Source organism: Chlorocebus sabaeus, chromosome 20, assembly GCF_047675955.1.
Source record: "Chlorocebus sabaeus isolate Y175 chromosome 20, mChlSab1.0.hap1, whole genome shotgun sequence".
Classification (NCBI taxonomy): domain Eukaryota; kingdom Metazoa; phylum Chordata; class Mammalia; order Primates; family Cercopithecidae; genus Chlorocebus; species Chlorocebus sabaeus.
Window position 1 is genome coordinate 42,113,487 of NC_132923.1, and position 23,518 is coordinate 42,137,004.

General features: G+C 37.5%; 1 protein-coding gene across 1 annotated transcript in view; it reads right to left on the minus strand.

Annotated features, from left to right (window-relative positions):
* The window catches only part of ABCD3 (ATP binding cassette subfamily D member 3), a 100,194-nt gene that overhangs the window by 7,473 nt on the left and 69,203 nt on the right, over nucleotides 1-23,518 (minus strand). Inside the window, exons 10-20 of the mRNA XM_007977901.3 lie at nucleotides 21,142-21,211; nucleotides 17,755-17,824; nucleotides 17,575-17,672; nucleotides 17,383-17,474; nucleotides 15,521-15,612; nucleotides 15,362-15,434; nucleotides 14,091-14,154; nucleotides 6,816-6,893; nucleotides 6,645-6,710; nucleotides 6,464-6,553; nucleotides 5,887-6,006 (exon numbers count right to left, since the gene is read on the minus strand). Of these exons, the coding sequence (XP_007976092.2) occupies nucleotides 5,887-6,006; nucleotides 6,464-6,553; nucleotides 6,645-6,710; nucleotides 6,816-6,893; nucleotides 14,091-14,154; nucleotides 15,362-15,434; nucleotides 15,521-15,612; nucleotides 17,383-17,474; nucleotides 17,575-17,672; nucleotides 17,755-17,824; nucleotides 21,142-21,211 (913 nt within the window). The remainder of the gene's footprint in view (nucleotides 1-5,886; nucleotides 6,007-6,463; nucleotides 6,554-6,644; nucleotides 6,711-6,815; nucleotides 6,894-14,090; nucleotides 14,155-15,361; nucleotides 15,435-15,520; nucleotides 15,613-17,382; nucleotides 17,475-17,574; nucleotides 17,673-17,754; nucleotides 17,825-21,141; nucleotides 21,212-23,518) is intronic.

A 23,518-nucleotide genomic window follows, 5' to 3' on the forward strand; every position in this document is an offset into this window, starting at 1 on the left:
CAGGCAACACAGGGAAACCACATCTCCACTTTAAAGAAAAAAAAAAAAAATTAGCCAAGCATGATGGTGTTCACCTGTGGTTCCAACTACTCAGGAGGCTAAGACAGGAGGGCTTGAGCCCAGTAGGTCAAGGCTGTAGTGAGCTATGATCAGGCCACTGCACTCCAGCATGGCTGAAACAGCAAGATGCTATCTCAAAAAACAAAAATTTAAAATGTAACACATTTAAAAAATTAGAAATAAAAATTCCTATTCGAGTTTTCACTTGGGTATCTCACAAGACTCTCAAATGTTAAAAGTCTAAAACTCAAATGTAATTTCTAGATTTTCCCTCTAAAATCCATTCCCTTCCCTAATCTTGAACACTTCAGCAAAGAAACTATCAAACAGTTGTTCCAGGTAGAAAGCCTGGTCTGGTCCTTCCCTTTTCCTCTTCCCTTTCACTCTCCCACCACTATTTTTAGAATGAACTAAAAAGTCCATTCAAGTAAGAAATGTGAAGTTTCAAGTTCACTCACTTTTCCTCATCTCCACAAACATGCCCTTAGCCCAGAGCACACTCATCTCCTGTCTGGATAGACTACAAGTAACCTCCTACCACTTCTGCTGCTCCTCTCCAGTCCACTCTCCATATAACCAGAGAACATCTTTCACACATGTCAATCAGGGAACTTCACTCTCTGGCTTAAAACCTTTCAACAACTTCCCATTTCACTTAAAATTCAAACTCCTTACCATGGTCTACAAGACCTGCACAATCTTATTCCTATTTACTCTAACCTCAACATTCTAGCCAACACCACCTCCTCTCAACTGCTAGGAACAAGGTGCCTTATGCCTTAGAGGCTTAAGCACACGTCATTCTTTTCGTATGTCTTAAACGCCTTACTCTGCTCCTTAGAGCTTTCAAATTTCTGCTTATAATGTCGTATTCTCAGGCAATCCTACCCTCATCCCTAACCACAATCCAAGTGGGTCCTTTCTGTAACACCTCTGAAGCACTTCATATATTGTGAATTGTATATTTGTCTTTGTCTACCTGCCTAAGCTATAAGATTTACAAAAGCTGGGGCAGAACATGGTGGTTCATGCCTATAATCCCAGCACTTTGTGGGGCTGAGGAGGCAGATCACTTGAGGCTAGGAATTCGAGACTAGCCTGGCCAACATGGTGAAACCTTGTATCTACTAAAAATACAAAAATTAGCCAGTCATGGTGGCGCATGCCTGTAGTCCCAGCTACCTGGAAGGCTGAGGAACAAGAATCGCTTGTACTTGAGAGGTGGAGGTTGCAGTGAGCCAAGATTGTGCAACTGCACTCCAGCCTGGGTGACGCTCAGCCTGGGTGAGACTCTGTCTCAGAAAAAAAAAAAAAAATGCAGAAAAGCACAGACTGTTTTAATCACTACTACGTACTGAATACTTATATATGGGTAGCATTCAAATATCTAATAAATGAATGACTAAAATAGCTTTCCACCTATTTGCATGAGGTGAGGAAGGGGAGGCAGCAAGTATAGACTATGAAGAAGTTCAACTGTGCAGAAAATGAAAGGTACAGACCACAGGGAAGCTTTGGCTAAGGCTGAGTTTGCTTTTTAGATCAGAGAGACCTGAAAAATGTCTTTCTGCAAGAGAAGGACTAGAAGAGGTTAAATGTAGGTGGGGGCTGAGGGAAGGGACATAACTGAAGGAAAAGGATGTGATAAAGTCAGAAGACAGAGGGTCTATAAACATAGATGGAGATATTAGCCTTTCTCAGGAAGGATGACATATCTTCCACAGACAGTGGAAGTAGGAAGGTCAGGACAGAGCAGCACACACTTAATTAAGAGGAATGGTTATCTGAGGGCATTCCACCAATGTCTCGCCTCTCTGCTCCCAAAGGACTCTGTGCATACCTCCCTCCCCACACTTAGTACATGACCTGGACATTTTCTCATCACGTGTTTCTCTCTCCCACTATGTTGTCAACTACTTCATGCCACAATATAAGAAAGTTGTAAAGCAGGAGTGTCCAATTTTTTGGTTTCCCTGGGCCACATTAGAAGAATTGTCTTGGGTCACCCATAAAATACACTAACACTAACGATATCTGATGAGCTTAAAAAAAAAATCACGGCTGGGTGCAGTGGCTCATGAAGTCAGGAGATCGAGACCATCCTGGCTAACACAGTGAAACCCTGTCTCTACTAAAAATACAAAAAATACAAAAAACTTAGCCAGGCGTGGTGGTGGGCGCCTGTAGTCCCAGCTACACGGGAGGCTGAGGTAGGAGAATGGCGTGAACCCGGGAGGCGGAGCTTGCAGTGAGCCAAGATCATGCCACTGCACTCCAGCCCGGGCAACAGAGCAAGACTCTGTTTCAAAAAAAAAAAAAAAAAATTCACGCCCACAAAAAATTCTCATAATATTTTAAGAAAGTTTATGAATTTGTGTTAACTTGCATTCAAAGCTGTCCTGGGCTGCATGCGTCTGTGAGCTGCAGGTTGGACAAGTTTGTTGTAAAGTGAATAAGCATATGCACACTGGAGCCATACTGCTTGCCTTAAGCCTGACAAAGCCCCCACCATCAGCTTTAACATTTACTAGCTGTCTTTGCTTGGCCAGTTACTGAACTGCACAGAAGTTCAATTTCCTCTGTAAAATGGGGCATTTCGGCCAGGCGCAGTGGCTCACACGTGAAATCCCAGCACATTGGGAGGTCGAGGCAGGCGGATCATTTGAAGTCAGGAGCTTGAGACCAGCCTGGACAACATGGTGAAACCCCGTCTCTACTAAAAAAAAATACAAAAACTAGCCAGGTGTGGTGGTGCTTGCCTGTAATCCCAGCTACTTGGGAGGCTGAGGCAGGAGATTCTCTTGAACCTGGGAGGCAGAGGTTATGGTGAGCTGAGATCGTGCCACTGTACTCCAGCCTGGGTGACAGAATGAGACTCTGTCTCAAAGGAAAAAAAAAAAAAAAAAACAGGAGGGGTGGCATTCCCAGTTCTTACCTCACAGGACTGCTGTGAGGATGAAATGAGATCACCTGTGTAAGGTGCCTGACATACTGTCTGTCATCTATTCAGCACTCAATAAAAATTAGCTGTCATTGAACTGAAATAATAGCCTATCTTATTTGAGAAGTAGAAGGCAAGTTATTCTACCAAGTGCGGTGGGTTAAGTAATGGGGGTAGAAAACCCAAAATTGGTAGTTTTAAAATGATTGTCATGAAAAATGAGAGGAGGATAAAAATAAGTAAAATGATTGCTAAGCCATGCTGTGAGCCCATCTGATGTTTTTTAGCTGTGCTCAGAAGAGTGGTTAGAGAAGTGCCAAGGCAAAGAACTGCCAAGGCAAATAATTGGGTTGGGATTTAGGTAATAGGATGACACAAAAAGTGGGAAAGGAAGTTAAGGGGAAGGGATGAACTGTTCATTCCTTAAGAAATACATCTTATCTCCTACAGGCCATGCCCTGGATTATTAAGTCTGTACTGGACAGTAAAGGAGGCAGAAACAGAAAAGGACTGATCAGTTGTAAGAAAAGGGAAGGATCAATATTCTAGACATCTCAGGGAATTTGAGAAAGGGGCATAGTTGCTTAAGGTTAAAAAAACAAAGATTTACAAAAATGGATTTAAAAAAACACTAAAAATTTTATAACAGTGGTATCTCTGGTAAAGGGCTTTGGCCCAATTTATACTTAAATAAATATTCCACTTTTCTATCGTATATACTTTTTCATAATTCAAAATAAGAAAATTCATTACTAAATAGAAGAGCAAGAAAAAATGGAGTGGAAAAGATAACTTTTGGTCAGAAACACAAGATACCCCAAATTGTGACATTAGCTGGAGCAACCCTGGCTGACTCACTGTTCTAAGTGGCTAGGCCTTTTAGGTCTGTTCTTCCTAAAAATTATAATACCTACTTCCCCCCCAACTTTCTACTTTGGTAATTTTCAATCCTACCAAAAAACTGAAAGGACAGTAAAATGAACACACATATACACTCTTGACCTAATTTCACCAATGTTAGTATTTGTAGCGTTAGCCTTCTCCTTTCCCCACTCTGAAACAAAACAGGCTCTCTTTCACACATCACATTCAATTCTTCAGACATTGGCTTACACAGAACACACCCTGCCAATGGCTTGGCCATGCTCCAATTATATATGCAGCAGTGTCACAGGTGACCTTTCCCCATTTCCCAAACACTTGTGTTGGATCATCTGTTTTTTTTTTTTTCCTTTTGAGACGGAGTCTTGCTGTGTTGCCTAGGCTAGAGTGCAGTGGCGTGATCTCAGCTCACTGCAACCTATGTCTCCTGGGTTGAAGCGATTCTCCTGCCTCAGCCCCCCACTGCTCTGGGAACGCCTTTGAATTCCTAATCTTCAAATAAAAATTATCCCCTCTGTATTTTTATACCACACACACAGAGTTCCTTGGTTTAAGTACATTCATTATTCATTCTCTCAGTTTCCATCGTGTTCATTTCTGAACCATATGCTTCCATTTTCTCTGAAGACATAGCACAGAAATTTAAAGTTGTTTTGCAGTTCTTTATTTGCAGTTATTTCTACAGTCATCTTCTAAATTGACTCTAGAAATGCCTAATCATTTCAAATTTTCACTTCTTCAGCCTAATTTCCATTTTGAATATAGCTATTATCTCTCCCATTTATGATTCATTCTTCATACTAGATTCATCTCACATCACAGCACTAGCCAGGCAAGTCACACTATTAAGTTAATATTAACCTCCTGTAGAGTGGGTATGATTTTGGGAAAAATAAGCTGCAAAATCAGGGACTTGGAGGTAACAAAAAGGTGGAATATAACCTGAATATAATGGGTCAGAAATTCTGCCATAAGCCAATTTCTTTCGCTTTCTTTCTTTAGCTATAGTTTTCTCTAATCTCCACGAGGCTAATACTCTGCAGTGGGAGAGGAGAATCTCTTGCTTGGATCTATTCAAACTATGGAATATATAGTTAAAAAAATGACTCTTCATGAAGTTGCCCCTCTTGACAAGGTACCCAAACTACCGCTTTTTAAATTTTTATTTATTTATTTATTTTTAGAGAGAGGATCTCCCTCTATTGCCCAGCCTGGAGTGCCATGGTGTGTGATCACAGCCCATTGCAGCCTCAAACTCCTGGGCTCCAGCAATCTTTCCACATCCCAGTAGGTAGGACTATAGGCATGTGCCACTACACCTAGATAATTTTAAAATTTTTTTGTAGAGAAAGGATCTTGCTGTGTTGCCCACGCTGGTCTCATTCTTCTGTATAGTGTTTAGTGCATATTTTTGGTTTGGGACAAGTTTAGTCATCATAACAATTAAAGTAGTTTCTTTCAAATGCTTGTTTATATTAGGAAAACTTAAAAATTTTAAATAACTTTAAGTAGTGGATACCAAACCTTGAAACAAAAACATACATATAGTAGAGGAAAAGGGCAAGAACAGAATAAAGATAAAATCTGAATGGATCATTTCTAATACCTTCAGCTATTTCAGAAAGAAAAGTCTGAGTGAGACAAAAGAGATGTCTATAAGGAAGAGACATGAGAAGAAATTTCATAACCCAGCCAGGATTACCTTATATCCCAGGACTAATGAGTTACAGAGTTTCTCTGAACTTTTAGAAAAATGGATTACTGGTATATAGTTGGATCTGCAGCTTTTCCTTTCATAGGTACTGGCAGGATATTTATGAACTTTTCAGAATTCCAAATTTACATGCAAGTTAAAGATTTTCAAGCACTTTTATGATAATTTAAACTAATCCATACTGAAACAGCTGCTGAATAAAAAAATATAAGATGAAACTTTGTATCCTGATTAATCAAAATGCTGGAACCAGTTGCATTCTTGTGCAATTTCTTCAGAGTATACTTACTGCCATTCTTTGCTTTTCTCCACCACTGAGTACATCCATCCAATCCTGAACGCTGTCCCAGCCTCCTTCACGTTCAAGGATATGACCCAACTGGACGTTGTCTAAGTATTCCTTCAGTACCTTTCAGCAAAATGATTAAAGGGAAATCAAACTTAATATTAGCCAACATTCTTAATCTTGGTTTATTTTTTAAACTGGAATCACTATAATTCTATTGTCTGTACCACTTAAAAGATACATTTCAAAAAAGAATGTGGCACAAGGTAGCCCTGAATCTTTCAACTCCTATCTATACTAAACTTGGCAAAATATGTCTAGTAGCTTAAAGAGAATAACACTATTGTACATAATAAAAGGATGATGGCAATGAGAAAACAAACAATAGTGCAAAGGTTAAGATTAACCTCTTTTTAAGCCAAGGGATTATCATCTTACCTCAGCTTAGAAAATCATAATTAATGGCTTTGGAAGGCATTACAGATTAAGATACACTACCTGGCATTTAAAATACTTAATTGATTAAAATAATCTGAAATGGAGTATTTTCAGTGGATCTAGGATATAAACGTTTCCTTACTAAGTCAGATATTCCCTTCCTTTTCTGATCTTCTCGTCCATCTGGATATATCACTTGGTCTCGAAGTGTTCCAAGGGTCATGTAAGGTCTCTGACAGTAGTAGAGCAAAAGTCATTAGAAGAAACATTAAAAAATAAACAAAAGGATCTTTAAATCAAAGATAACTCAAGCTAGGTCTTACTTGAGGAACATAAAATAACTTTCCTCTCTCGGGTTTAGTTAGACGTCCTCCAAAAAGAGGCCATAACTATTAAAAAAAGAGAGAAGGGAGAAGAACAATTGTAAAATTTACAAAGTGGTAGACAGTATGGCAAAATAAGACTGCAAAATTTTGAGGCCAACTTGTACTTACTTCACCAAGAACACGGAAAAGAGAACTCTTTCCGCAGCCATTAGGACCACAAATTAGAACATTAGCCCCAGATTGAACCTGAAAAAAAAAAATAAATCAGTCTGTGAAGCAATTGAATCAAATTAACATATACTCAATGAACATTTCCTTAGACTCAAGTATTAATAGCTCCTGGCTAATTATAAGCCTTCTATTTGTCTGTAAATGTAGCATTAGGTAGAGCAGTAAAGAGGTATTGTAAAGGGACCTTTTACTTTGTTTACTTCCAATTTTTACCATTACTTTTTTTTTCCCTTAAAAAATTATTATTGCTGGGTACGGTGGCTCACAGGAGGATCGCTTGAAACTGGGAGTTTGAGACTAACCTGGTAGATAAAGTGAGACCCTCATCTCCACAAAAAATAAAAATAAAAAATTTGGCAGGTGTGGTGGTGCACACCTGTAGTCCCAGCTACTCGGGAGGCTGAGGTGGGAGATTGCTTGAGTCCAGCAGTTCAAGGATGCAGTGAGCTATGATGTCACCTAGGCTGACAGAACAAGACCACATATCTATATACATGTATGTATAAATAAATAAATAAATTGACTGATATCATCAACTTAAGATAGAAGAACTAAAGTTTAAAAAACTGAGAATTCTTGAAAACAATAAATACATGTGTATATACAGTCTCTCTTAAAAAAATGAAAACATACTCTATGGACTGTTCTACAACTTGCTTTTACTATTTAACAAAATATCACAGACATTCTTCCAGGTCAGTATATTCAGATTCCCCTACTCCTTTCCTTTAATGCCTCAAGCATCTTCCTATCAGGGGAACCCGCCCCTGATAATTCAATGTTATTTCACGTAGGTTCTTTTCTATTTCCCTAAGTGTTGGCCGGTCTGAGAAATAAAGGGAAAGAGTACAAAAGAGAGAAATTTTAAAGCTGGGTATCTGGGGGAGACATCACATGTCGGCAGGTTCCATGATGCCCCCCAAGCCGCAAAACCAGCAAGTTTTTATTAGTAATTTTCAAAAGGGGAGGGAGTGTATGACTAGGGTGTGGCTCACAGAGATCACATGCTTCACAAGGTAATAAAGTATCACAAGGCAAATGGAGGCAGGGCGAGATCACAGGAGTTGGGCAAAATTAAAATTGCTAATGAAGTTTCAGCACGAATTGTCACTGATAACATCTTATCAGGAGACAGGGTTTGAGAGCAGACAACCGGTCTGACCAAAATATATTAGGTGGGAATTTCCTCATCCTAATAAGCCTGGGAGCACTACGGGAGACCAGGGCTTATTTCATCCCTTATCTACAACCATAAGGAGCAGCCATTTCAGAGACCTCCCCCTAGGAATGCATTCTCTTTCTCAGGGCTGTTCCTTGCTGAGAAAAAGAATCCAGCGACATTTCTCCTACTCGCTTTTGAAAGAAGAGAAATATGGCTCTGTTCCGCCCGGCACTCAGGCAGCCTGACCTAATGGTTATCTCCCTTGTTCCCTGAACATCACGGTTATCCCGTTCTTTTTTCAAGGTGCCCAGATTTCATATTGTTTAAACAATTTGTGCAGTTAACGCAATCATCACAGGGTCCTGCGGCGACATATATTCTCAGTTTACAAAGATGATGGGGTTGAGATTAAAGACAGGCATAGGAAATCACACGAGTATTGATTGGGGAAGTGATAAATGTCCATGAAATCTTCACAATTTATGTTCAGAGACTGCAGTAAAGACAGGCATTAAGAAATTATAAAAGTATTAATTTGGGGAACTAATAAATGTCCATGAAATCTTCACAATTTATGTTCTTCTGCCATGGCTTCAGCCGATCCCTCCGTTCAAGGTCCCTGACTTCCCACAACATCTTCCACAGTAAGGATATACTATAACTTATTTAAACACTCCCCTTTGGTTAAATATTTAGGTCTGCATTTTGTTTTGCTCCTCTAGATAATACTGCAATGAGCGTACAAGTCAGCAAGTAAACTTATGCAATAGTAAGTAATGTTTCTGTAGATTCCATTCTTAGAAATTATAACTGTTTTATCAAAATATATGTACACTATAAATATTTACAAGTGGCACTAAATTATTCTGCAACAACATAAATGAGAAAATGTAGAGTGGTTAAGTTCTAGGCTTATGATCTTATAAGTATGTGATCAACTCTGTAAAGAATCAGAAAATCTTAGCTATAATTCTAGCTTACAACATTAAACACCAATGCAACACAATAGGAAAGAAAATATCGGAGAGATATATGAGTTACTCTAGCTGGTAACCTGCCTTTAACAAATCTGTTAAATTGGTGAGCCTTCTGTTCCTATTATTTAATTCAATGAATATTTATTGAATGCTCTCCGTCAGGCTCCATTCTAGGCAAGTAGGCCACATTCGTGACCAAAAGAGACAAAAAACAAAAACAAAAAACCAAAAACCTCTGCCTTTACTGGTTTACATTCTAGCGGCAAGAGACATACAATAAAGAATACACATAATATACAAGTTAAATAGTGTATGAAAAAATAAGTAGTTTGGAGGAAAAAACAGATAAAGGGAACTTGGAAGCGGGTGAGGGAAGTTGCATTTTTAAGGTGGTCAGAGTAGACTTTATTGAAAATGACAACTGAGTAAAACTTTTAAAGAAGGGGTGAATTAGGATTTAACTAAAAGAAGACTGTTCTAGCCCCCACCTTTACCCATAAAAAGCTAGTACAGCCTGGCCAACATGGTAAAACCCTGTCTCTACTAAAAATACAAAAATTAACCGGATGCAGTGGCACGTGCCTGTAATCCCAGCTACTAAGGAGGCTGAGGCATGAGAACTGCTTGAACCTGGGAGGCAGAGGTTGCAGTGAGCCAAGATCACGCCACTGTGCTCCAGCCTGGGTGACAGAGCAAGGCTCCATCTCAAAACAAGACAAAACAAAAAAAAAATGCTGGTACAAGGCACTGAAGCAGGAACGTAGCTATCCTATTCAAAAAAAAAAAAAAAAAGAAAAAACAAAGCAGAAACAAGACTGATTTTACTGAGGAACGAACAGGAAAGAATAATAGTAGGAAATGAGATCGGAGAGGTATCAGGTAGGAGTAGGGTAGTGGCAGGCATTGAAAGGACATTGGCTTTTACTGTGACAAAACACAGAGCCATCAGCATTGTTCACAACAGCCAAAAGGTGGAAGCAAGGAAGCAACCCAAGGGGATGGATGGATACACAAAATGTGCCCCTGCCCCCCGCCACACACACACACAATGAAATGGCATTCAACCTTTAAAATGAATGAAACTCTGACACATGCTACAATGTAGATGAACTTTGAGAACATTACGCTAAATGAAATAAACCAGCCACAAAAGGACAAATGCTGTATGACTTCACTTATATGTGATTCCTAGAGCAGTCAAATTCATAGAGACAGAAAGAATGAGAGGGTACCAGGGGTTAGGGAGAGGAAGGAAGGAGAGTTATTGTTTAATGAGTACAGAGTTTCTATTTGGGATGATGGAAAAGTTCTGGAAATGGATAGTGGTGGTGGCTACATAACACTGTAAATGAACTTACTGCCACTGAATCACACACGTAGAAACGGCTAAAAAGCCAAATTTTATGTTTATTTTTACATTTTAAAAACTTCTTAAAAAAGAATGAAGCAGCCTGGCACACAGTTGATCTAAAAGAAAATAACAATTTACACACATCATTGTTAAAGAGTTGTTCTAAGTGACTTTTCCAAATGAATAAACATTTTTTCTGATAATTAAAGAATCATTTTGACAGACTTCTTTTTAAATAACATAATTTCCTTATCATATAAAATTGAATATACTGAATGTTCCTCATAAAGCAAGGTTATCATATAAAATAATCATACTTACTGTTACAGCGATGCCCTTAGAAGGTCCTAAAGTTCAGTGAGCTGTAATTAAATGGTTCCCTGCTACTACGCTTTATTTCAGTAATGTTAGCCATATATACATTCTCCCCTCCCAACTGCTCTTTGTGGTTTACAATGGTATCAATATTCCCACCTCCAATAATACCCTTCCACATTATTTGTTGCAAAATGCCAAGAAACCCCAAAAGCAGATTTGTAATGATGTATATAAATAATAACCAGACTTACTGAAATCCTGAGTTATTCTTTTATGCTCAAAATCAAGCCTGGCTAGCCTACTCAGCATTCACTTTTCTTTATTCCATGGCTTTTGGCGGTGTTGAATAAAACTTCCAATTATGATGTCAGCCATGATAAGCCAGGGATAATTTGTCTGTATTACAAGTTTATTAAGTACATATTTTTTGTGGGGTTAAATTAAGACTAAAAGCCAACAGTAACATTTACTGAAAATTACATTCTTGACAGCATTATATTATTGAGACTCTCAGAATGCTTTACTGGATCAACCAATGCTTTGAACCACCATATTTTTACCAATAAAAATATATCCCCAAATAATACTCCTTGATAAATCCTACCTTCTATAAATTTATCATAACAAATCAAAAATTCTACACATAAATTTAAGTAAAAGAAAACTTATATAAAAATATGGTGTTTATGAAGACTGATTAGTTTATTTAAACACTGTAAGTACGCCTTACTGAAAAGGTAAAAATCTCAATAAGTTACAAAGTGCTTCTTTTTTGGAGACAGGGTCTCAGTCTGTAGCTCCGACTGGAGTACAGTGGTGCGATCTCTGCTCACTGTGCAACCTCTGCCTCCCTGGCACAAGCGATCCTCCCACCTCAGTCGCCTGCGTTAACGAGGACCAAAGGTGTGCACCACCACACCTGGCTATTTTTTTTGCATTTTTCAGAGACGGGGTTTTGCCACGTTGCCCAGGCTGGTCTCAAACTCCTGAGTTCAAGCAATCCGCCCATCTCAGACAAAGTACTATTTTAATCCCCACATGGTAACCTGCAAGCTGTTACCTCTTAGGTTCTCTCCAGTCTACATACCTCCCAGAATAATATCTAGACAGATAAATATGGCTGTATTGGGGAATTTCTAATGGAAAATGGTATAAAATCTCTTATTCCAAAGAAGTGTTTATTATTTGGTTACAAATGTAACCCAAAAGGCAAATGAATCATAAAGTAGGAAACATTTATTTGAGAGGCCAAGTCTCAGTTTTATTATGCCTCTTTCCAAGAGGGAAAGTAATCTTTATTTTCAAGTAAGCCAGACGAGTAGAAAATAATTAGAGGTTGCAAAGAACTGAAGAATATTTGTTGACTATAGAAAGGCTATGCTAAGAAAAACAATAAAAAGACATAATGAATGTGAGAAACCCAAGTCTACTTTAGAATACTTTAAGTCAGAAAGAGGTAAGAATTCGTAACAGTGAACCAAAAAGACAGGAGTCAGAGAAACAGTTGCCAAGGGAGGAGAAAACAAGAATCACAGGATAGACACCAGGAAGTATGGAGCATGGTTATGAAGTAAAACACTCCAACAAGTAAGGACATAAGTGAGGACTTGAGACTTTCCAAATGAAATCCAAAAAACAGAAAAAATTAAGGACATTTTTAAGACTATAAAAATGAAATTATAGAAATGACAGAAGTCTATTAAAGCCAAACATAAGGGTTTTAAAAGAAAAGACTTTGAACTAAAAAAGAAAGTGACAGCTTTAGTGTGGTAACATCATGACAAAAGGTTACTATGGACCATAATCATGATCCATCTATTCTGTGTATCTCAATGCCCTTTCTCATTGTGCTTCAGTCATGTGTGTCCCTATATTGTTGGTATATTTTATTTCTGCATAGACAGAAGTGAGGGTAAGTAGGAGAAAGGGCCAAGAGGCATCCTTCAACGAAGTCTCACGTCCTTTTTATCCTTGGACAGTGGCAATAAAGGGGCTACTGGAAATGAAGCCTGGCTACCTACTTTGCCAAAGGAACATTCAAGTGACTGAAGTACCCGGAGCTACGTAAGAAAACACTTCTGCGATATGTGGAGCCAGTCGATATTTATCGACTACATTTACATTTTCTGTACTTCATCTTGTATTTCCTGGCTTTGGAATAAATATGATAATAATAGACTACTCATTGTTGAATAAGTTCAAAGTACTTTGCATAACTAACAATTTTCATTTTTATAATTCATTGAAAAGAAAGTAGACATGTGCTTAATACAAATTACTAAGAGCAGAAAACTGAACCTTACTTAAGACTGTAACAAATTAAAAACAAGTCCAATAATCATACTCTTTATTTTATAAACTATCAGACAATATTCCTTCAAAGACAGCAGTAGGAAAAAAAATCCCCACATAAAACAAACTACAGATGGCCATGCACATAACCATGTGGAGAGGAATTCCAGAGCTGTGCTGTCCAATACCATAGCCACTACTCACATGTGGCTATTTAATTTTAAATCATATTAATTAAATTAAAATTTAAATTCAGTTTTGCAGCTGTACTAGTAACATTTCACATGCTCAGTATCTACACATGGCTATTTTACTGGATAGTGAAAGTATAGAGCATTTCCATCATCGCAGAAAGTTCTACGGGAAAGTGTTGTTCTAGAGAAATGTTGTCTAGAATGGGGAAGATAGCCTATGTGATAGGAATTTGTTACTAATTATGAAGATTTCTGGATCTGAACCATTCATAAAGCCACAACATAGAGAAAACCTAAATAGTAACCCTTAAATCTGCCAGTCTTACAAAATCATACAAAAACATTCAACTTTTGTCTTTTCTTTTTAGTTTGGTCTGCCATATCCCATTTCATTAGCACAGTAGATTGAATCAACATCAGTATTTACTTGGCATGGGATTTTACTTGTTTTAGGTGAGTGTCTATTTGTAGCGCTACTGTGCGACTCTTCCCCTGTTTTCATCAGTAATAAACCAGTCCGTATTTTGTTTTTATAGGTACAAATCATCCTGTACAGTCACAATAATACCAACCACATCATAAGTTTCTTTTTATTGTAAAGAGACTAAAATTATATTTGTGTTTAAATATTCATTTTACACTGGAGACTCCAATTTACTATATTTTCTATGGCTTTCTTGACATAAACTTCATTTACAAAAAGTTTTTTGGTAGTAGTATTTGAAATTTTGAAGTCCTGTCAATTAAGAAAAATAGATTTCTAAGTGTTTCAAAGACTTACTTTTTAAAGCAATTCTGTGGATTCAGAGACTAAGTCGAGCCTTAAAGTTAATTTAAATATTCAGGTAACCTTTTTTCAGTTCACATTTTAAAGATGATTTAAGCTTCTCCGTCTCAAAAAAAAAAAAAAAAACTTACTTCAAAATTAAGGTCACGGATCAAAACATCTCCATTTGGCGTTGCTAAAGGAACATGATCAAACCTATAGAGGAAATTCAAAAAAAGAGAACTACTTTAAAGTATATAAGGAACTAATACAACTCAATACCAAAAATACAAATAATCTGATTAAAAAATGGGCAAAGGGCTTAAACACTTCTTAAAAGAAAAAATTTAGATGGCCAACAGGCATACGAAAAGGTGCTCAACATCTCTAGTCATCAGGAAAATGCAAATCAAAACCACAATGAGATGTCACCTCTCACCTGTTAGGATGACTATTATCAAACAGACAAATGGTAAGTGTTGGCAAAGATATGCAGAAGGGAAACCTTGTATGTTGTTGGTGGGACTACAAATAGTACAGTTATTATGGAAAACAGTATGGATGTTCCTCAAAAAATTAAAAGTAGGACTGCTGTATGACCTAGCAATCCCACTTCTGGGTACATTTGCAAAGGAAATAAAATCAGTATCTCAAAAAGAATCTTCCTCCCATGTCCACTCCAGCATTACTCACGATAGTCCGTATATGAAAACTACCTAAATGTCCTTCAGCTGATGAGAGGATAAAGAAAATATAGTGTATATAGTGTGTATATATTCACACACACACAAAATACATACAATAGAATATTACGCCACCTTTAAAAAAGAAGGAAACCGGGCCATTTTCAACATAGATGGATCTGGAGGACATTACGTTAAGCAAAATAAGCAAGACACAAAAAGAGAAACACTATATGATCTTACTTGTATGTGGAATTTAAAATATTCAAACTCATAGAAGTAGAGAGTAGGATGGTGGTTGCCGGGGGGTAGGGAGAGAGGAAATGGGGTTAATATCGGTCAAACGGCACAACATTTCAGTGATGCCAGATGAATAAATCCTGTAGACACACTGTACAGGGACAATAGTAGAAAATACTACATTGTATACCTGAAATTTGCTAAGACACATCTAAATTAAATTCTCACCAAACACACACAAAAATGGTAACTATGTAGAGGTGGCAGGTAAATTAATTAGCCTAAATGTAATCATTTCACAACGTATACAGATATCAAAGCATCAAGTTGTATACTTTAAATATTAATATACACAATTTTTACGTCAATGATACCTCAAAGCTGTTTTTCAAAAAAGCAGAAATAATTTTAAACACTAAGCAATTGTAAGCTGAAAAAGAAAGACTACTATGAAGTTTAACAAACATTTATGGTGCTAAAGAACCTTTTTCTGTACGTACTTTATAATGTTATCTGCAATAATGATTTCTCCAGCACCAGGTATCAAGGGAATGACTTGTACTCCTTCAATACCTTAAATGGAAAATAGGTATTAAAGCATCATATTATGTCAGCAAACACTTAAAATTATGACCTTAAACTGTGACACTCATATTTACCCTTTTCCTGTTGTGAGACCATTGTGCGCTCATATTTGCCATGATTTAAATCCTTCAGTACTTGCATTAATTCTGTAATCCGAGCAGTAAAACTAAAATTTTAGAAAAGGAAACCATAATCAAAACTCCAGACTACTGTCACATCTTTTATTTTACACAAACTTAAGTTCCTAAACTTATAATCTAGTATAAATGAAGTAACCTAACAGTCTCATCAACATAAAGTATTAATGATAGCATGCATGCTTTATTATGTTTCAGTAGGAAAGCAGGAATACAGGGATGAAGAAAGAGGTTTCCATAGGATCCCCAACTCAACAGATACTTCATTAATAGCCAAGTCAAGACAGTTATTTGCTGAGAATTTTCAGGAGGTTTCTCTTGTATACTACAAAAGGACCACTACACTAGTATATTCCTTAGACGCAGGAAGTATGGACTCTGAGCTCTTGTTGAAGCGGCCTATAAAGCCATGTATAAAGTTGGTCTTTCTATCCAAGGAAGGCATTCATTAAATGTATGCTGAATGCATGCTGCCTTCCTGCAAATGGAAGAATCTGAAAGATTCCCTCTTTCTTACTCTCAAGAGGGGAAAGATGAAGAGTTCTTATTATTAGATAGAAATCACTGTGGCAGTAGAGAAAAATCAAAACTAACAACGAGAGGTTGGAGATAACAAAAATGACCATGATCGCCAAAGAGATAGTATTCTGCATCGAAGAAGAAAACAGGATTTTTCTCTGAATAACAAGCAGAAACCTCCTAAAGCAAACTTTGGGAGGTGATGAATGTTTATGGTCTTGATGGTTTCACAGGTGTATAACTTATCCCCATGTTCATCAAATTGTATACATTAAATAGGAACAGTTTCTTATATGTCAATCATACCTCAACAAAGTGGAGAAAAGAGAAAGAAAGGAAGGCAGGGAGAGGGAGGGAGGGAGGGAAGAGAAAGACATACACACCTACAGAGAAAGAGAAAGAGAAAGAGAAAGAGAAAGAGAGAGAGAGAGAGAAAGGAAACATCCTTAAGAAACAGAAAAGAACCTTATATACCATGAACTGTCAAGCCATAAGAAAAGTTAACTTCCTAACAAGTAGGAAGAATGTTAGTATTCTCATGAAAGAGACTCTACTCATAGTAGTTAACAACTTCTATATTGCCATGAAGACCTTAACTGCCACAGGAGCTAAGAAGGAGGAAAAAGAGAAATACGAAGATGGATCACAGGCCTAGGAAAGCTATTAAGTCATCAAACTTCTTCAGGTGACCTAAAATTTATGGTGTTTTTTATACCATACCATGCCCCTTATATTGGAGATTGAAATACTGAAATGTTAATATTTTACATTTTATGGTCTAAAGATAATTTTACTACCAGACAATATGACTACATTCACAAGCACACCTACAGATACAAGTTAACTTCTCATTTTTTTTCCCATTAAAGTCAACTTCATTTCTATTCATCGGTTTTTGCTAGGTTGCCGGTATCAAAGATCTATGAAAAAATGGTATAGTAGAGGACAAGAAAATTTAAATGAGAAAATTCTACTCATTAACTTAGTTTTCTGCGAATTAAGACTGCCATGATTCAATATTTCCCAACTTAGCAAATACCAGTGTCCATGGAGCAAACAACTTGACAGCCTCTAATCTACTGTAATGTGCAAACCAGTTGTCTTAAAGAAACATGAAAAGTTCACCATCAGAAAAATTTTCCTTAATTTTCTATCAAAACCACCTTCTTGGGTAGGAAATGTTGCTCCCTTACCTTAACCTCAGCTAGTACAATCATTCAGGATAGCATATTTTTAAAAATTATTTTCTGCAACTGCTCATTATTACTAATCTTACTTACCCAGCCAATCTAGTCATTTCACGCCCAGCCAAAACAATTCGACCCAGAGCTTGAGACATTCGCAAAAGCATTCTTCCACTTTGGTAGTAATCCTTAAATAGAAATAAATATTAGCTTTTACTTATAGTTCTAGGACTAAAAATTTGGCTTTATTTTTACTGTTACAGTTTCATTGTGTTATCATCACTTTACCTCTAGAAGTTCCGAATGTGTACTCTTGAGATGTCGAGGATGAGACAAATCTAAGAAAGGGCGACTGACAACTAAGTAACCAACCACAGTGGCAAGGTCTGAAACCAAACAGGTAAGATTTAAAACAGTAACAGTATTTCACCTTTTCCACAAATCTCATCTCTTTCAAAATATACTTACATTTGGCAATAATGTTATCAATGAAGCCCATTGAAAAACGAAACAAAATGAAATTATGTAGGTGCTCCACCTGGCAGAAAACAAAAACAAAAAAACATATTTTTTTCTATGTATAAAAAATTGAATCACTATGAGGATAAAACAAACTGCATTGTTCATTTATTCAACAAATATTTACTGAATGCCCATGATTTCTGTTTATATTGTACATCACACCACCGAGCACAATGCTCATCACAGTGTGGGTGCCAAACAAACACTTCATGAAACCATTTTTATGCAAGCAGCATGGAAATTACATAAACAATTTTAACAACGCTGTTTCTCTTGCATGAAAAAGAACAATGCTATTGTAATCACCATGCTTTTAGATACATACATCCCAAAAGAGAACAAGGACGAAAGCAAAAAGAACAGAGAGATATTAACTAGTTTGAGTGAAACACTAGCTGTCCAGATTGGCACTCAATGCTTTGCTTTCAGTGGAGACACATGGTCTGTGCTTTATCTAAGAATTGTATTACACCCAGTCTGAACTGAGTGTTAATGTAAATCAGTGCCACATAGCCTCAGTTTTAGCTTTAACATAAGCATGCATTGCCTCAAAACTACAAGTCTAAAACTGCTTTTTAATCTGGAGTTGTAGCATTCTCAAACTGTCCATCTACCAGATTACTCAAGGTCCTGCATGATATGGCACTGAGTTCTATTTTTAAGGTCATATGCTTCTACTTTGCTCCTCCTCACCAAGCTCTAGAAATAATGGTTTCTCAAACATGTACCTTTTTAAGGCTTTCTTCTTGCTCTTCCCACTGCCAAGAATACATTCTTCTAAGATATTTACATTTTGTGACTCCTTCACTTTCATGTGGATTTCTGACTAAATGTCACCTCCTCAAGAAAGACCTTGGCCATTCCAGCTAAAGTAGCTGAGCAATAGCCCCCTTCATATCTATACCTTTATCCTGCTTCATTTTTGGCCACAGAATTCATTACTACCTGAAATTATACAGAACATCTAGTTGTTTATTTACCGTCTCCTCCACTAAAATGTGGCTTCCTGAGTACAGGGTAGCTTGTTAACAACTTGGTATCTTCTGCAACTAGACAATGTCTGGAACATTTATTCAATGGCTACCACGTGTCAGACACTGTGCTCAAGCTGGAGATACAATAAATAGAACATAGAATGTCCCTGAATTCATGGAGTTTACATTCTAATGAAAGAGGATAGCTAGTAAACAAGACAATTAGAGACTGTAATACAGTCATCCCTCGGTATCCAAAGGGGATTGGTTCCAGGACCTTTCTGGATGCCAAAATCCATGGATGCTCAAGTCCCTAAGGAAAAATGGCATAGTGTTTGCATATACCTGAGCATGACATCCCATACACTTTACTTATTTATTTTTTGAGACAGAGTTTCACTCTGTCGCCAAGGCTGGAGTGCAGTGGTGCCATCTCGGCTCACTGCACCCTTCGCCTCCTGGGTTCAAGTGATTCTCCTGCCTCAGCCTCCCGAGTAGCTGGGATTACAGGCGCCTGCCACAACACCTGGCTAATTTTTGTATTTTTAGTAGAGATGGGGTTTTGTCATGTTGGTTAGGCTGGTCTCGAACACCTGACCTCGAGTGATCTGCCCGCCTCAGCTTCCCAAAGGGCTGGGACTACAGGAGTGAGCCACCATGGCTGGCTCATCCCAAACACTTTAAGCCATCTCTAAATTACTTACAATACTTAATACAATGTAAACAGCTGTTATACTAATGCCTGTATTGTTCAGAGAATAATGACAAGAAAAAATATGTGTATATAAGTACAGACACAATTTCTTTTTCTGAATATTTTCAATCTGCGCGTGGTTGAATCCATGGATTTGGAACCCACAGATGCAGAGGGTTTTTTATATATATATATATATATATTTTTTTTTTTAAGGAAAGATGATGATTAAAACAGGAAGGAACTTTTGGAGGTTATTTCAAATAGGCTGATCAGAGAAGACAAAGCTTCAATAAGGTGTTAACATTTGGGCTGAAAATCTAAAGGATGAGAATAAGCAAGCCACGTGGAGAGCAAGCTGGTGAACTGCAGGCCGCTGAAAAATTACCTTAAATGTATTCTACCAGTGAGCACTCTAAAAGTTCTGCCATGTTAAATACTGATGAGGCATAAATTCAATTTCTGAAATAATTCAAAATGACAATTTATTTAACCTCTTTAACTCATCTAAAACATACACTTAATTTCACAAACTTCAGACTTCCACTAGAATGTAAGCTCCTTAAAGGCAAGATTTTATCCATCATGTCCACCACCATCATCCTTAGCACCTGGAGTAAGCACAGGCAACCAGATGGCATACAATATCTTTTGAATAAATAATGGAATAAAAGTACTTGAATTCAAATTTTCCAAGTGGCAATCAAAAAATGAAGTACAGCTTTCACAAGAAACAATGCTTTAATTCTTTAAAACAAAAAGCCAGCAAACTCCAACCCATAGTCCAACTCTAGCCTGCTACTTGTTTTTGTAAGTAAAGTTTTATTAGAACATAGCCACACTCACTCATTTATGTATTATATATAGCTACTCTTGAGTAGTGGAGCTGAATAATTGCAACAGACTGTGTGGTATGAAAAGCCTAAAATATACACATACTATCTCGCCCTTTACGGAAAAAGTTTGCTGATCCCTGCTTTACATAATAATCTTCATTGTATTTTCATGAATGCTACAGGAACAAATTCTTTCTGTGGGAATCACTAAATGTATCACTAAATAAGGCTCCTAAGCAACCTCTGTAAAAATACACTTAATATTATTTTAATAAATCTATGCAATTTTATAAATGGGCACTTGAATATACTGATATGATAGTTTTTAATCTTGCATTTTTTATTAAAAATGCAGTATAGGCCGGGCGCGGTGGCTCAAGCCTGTAATCCCAGCACTTTGGGAGGCCGAGACGGGCGGATCACTAGGTCAGGAGATCGAGACCATCCTGGCTAACACGGTGAAACCCCGTCTCTACTAAAAAATACAAAAAACTAGCCAGGCGAGGTGGCGGGCGCCTGTAGTCCCAGCTACTCCGGAGGCTGAGGCAGGAGAAAGGCGTAAACCCGGGAGGCGGAGCTTGCGGTGAGCAGAGATCCGGCCACTGCACTCCAGCCTGGGTGACAGAGCCAGACTCCGTCTCAAAAAAAAAAAAAAAAAAAAAAAAAAAAAAAATGCAGTATAAAATCCTTTATAGCTATTTTTCAAAATATCTTTAAGATACGTATACATACGTGTGTGTGTGGGGGGGGTGTATCGGTCATAGGCAAAAAAAACACACACAAAAAAACCATTTCCATAAACACATGAACTTTAAGTGTGTTTCCTTACCAGTTTTCGGAAGACTGAGTGGACTGTCTGTTTTTCTCTTTTATTCCCATTGTAAAAGGCAATTTCTTCACTGTTAAAGAAAATAATTTAGCAATTAATTTTAATGTTACCTATACTTGAAAAATAATTGAAATACAGTATATGATGGCTGAATGTTTGTATTTAAATGGACATTTTGTGACTAAGAGCTTATCTGGTGCATCTCAAACCACAGTCTATACTTGAGATTCTGTTCCTAGCTCAGCTGATCAGAGCACAAGAATACACCCCTGACTGAATCATATGCTGGACTGCAACCTACGCCATAGGTATCCTGGCTGCAAAAGACATAGTGCACTAATTCTCGGAAATTTGAAATTAGAGAAAGAAGTTGCTGCGATGTACAGAAAGGCAGGGCTGGGACCAACATTGCACACTTCAAGTTAAAGTATAGGCCCAAACAAGAAGGAGATGAAAAAGCAACAGCTAGAAAAAGATGGATAGTGATGCCTTGACATACAGCCTTTTAAAGACAGAAAAGCAGGCTAAGTCCCACCGGCTTCAAAGTGCCAGTTCCCAGGAGGAAACCCTGGAAAAATCCCATCATATCCTCACAACAATTTCACTTTTCCTGAGCAACTGTGCATGGGTCCACAAGGGCCACAGGGATCATGACTAGAAAAAAAGGGTATTTTATAGATGAAGAAAAGTTCAGCGTAGTTAAGTAAATTTGTAAAGGTCGCAGAGCCAGCAGGTCAGGGAGATGAAATTGTAACTTCTATCTGACCCTAACATTTATAGTCTTTCTATTACACAGGCAAGATGTAAGCTTTCCCAGCAAAGTACCTCTTATGGCAGAGGTAAATATTCATAGAGAAGTCTAGAAGGCAAGGTTGAAATATTTCTTTAAAGTCTCTTTTTTCCCCTAAACAATTTATGTTTTATATTTCTATTTTGAAATGGACCTGTGTTTTTCATAAAAACAAGGTACCACCTACCTCAACCTCTTCAAGTAAAATTAATTTCCCATAAAATACGACACATTTGTCATGTGTTTCATGGTTTCCTTGACAAAATGACACAGAGCCTCAGAGTATAAGAAGCCTACAGTTCTATACCTCTAATTACTTTTTTAAAAAACTTCCTTCTACCTCCTCTCTACACCTAAGCCTATGGAAGAAGATGAGGTGAGGATTCTCCTCCTGAACTGAGTCATTTTAGCCTTAATGAAAAATCTGAAAGGATAAAACATCCTGGAATATTGATGGCTGCCCATCCAACATCTATTCTCTTCATTGTCCTTCTTCCTAAAATAATCCCCTCCTTCTTAAAGTTATCTATTATTTTCCATGTACCCTAGTGCTTTAGGAATGCCTCGACCCCATTTATAGGGTCCCAACTGGTCTAAGCCAATCACTTTGCTGTGATTGCTTTAGGCATGGTCAAGTGATAATTCCAGCCAATAAGATATGAGGGAAAGTCAGCTGTGGGACTCTTGGGAAAGGTTTCTTTGCTCTCATAAAGATACACCAGGAGAGATGGCCCCTTTTTGTTTCTGGAGCTTTCTGCAGGGGAGAGAAGCTAGTGAAATCTGTAACTGCTATCGCCATCTTGTGGTCACAAGAAGAATTAGCCCGAGGAATGGGGCAGCAGACAAAGCAGGGGAGAGCCAAGAGACACCAGAGGGCCAGACCCCTGATAATGCCAGCCTGGAACTGCCCTGTCTTAAGCGTTTTCATGTGAAGCAGTGAGTGTTCTTATTACTGGAGCCATGAGTCATGCTTTCTGTTTCTTTCAGTAAAAGGCATCTTTCATTTACTTGGCAAATCACCTCTTAACTCTATTCCACTGCCTCCCTAGAGCAAAAAACCCTATTTAAAACTTGTACTATTTTAGCAATCCAAGGAAATAAAGGAAGAGGGAATTGTCATTTGTAAATGCCTACAGAGTAGAATATTAAATACATATTAAAACTCTCAAAATGACTTAACATTGACAGATCAATATATGAGAACATTTATTAAGCATTTGCTCCGTATAGAAAACTGAGCTAGAAGCTTTATATATATTACCAAATTTAATCCTCATTGCAACCCTGTATTATCTACCTATTATAAACAAAAGTGAAACTATGAATAATTCACTAAAATCAAATACATGCAATTGATAAGTGGAAGAAGTAGATTTTGAAACTAGTATGGCTAGCTCCGAAGTCCACACTTTCTCTTCCTATCTTACATTTAAAAAACTCTAGAAAATAGGTAGAGGCACATGCAGTGACAGTGAATCACTGAGCATTATGAAAAGTCAAAATAAAAATATTTGTGGAAAAACTAAGACAAAATTTTCTTGGAACAGGTATTGCAAGTTGAAATTTTAATTGTAAACTGATTATGTC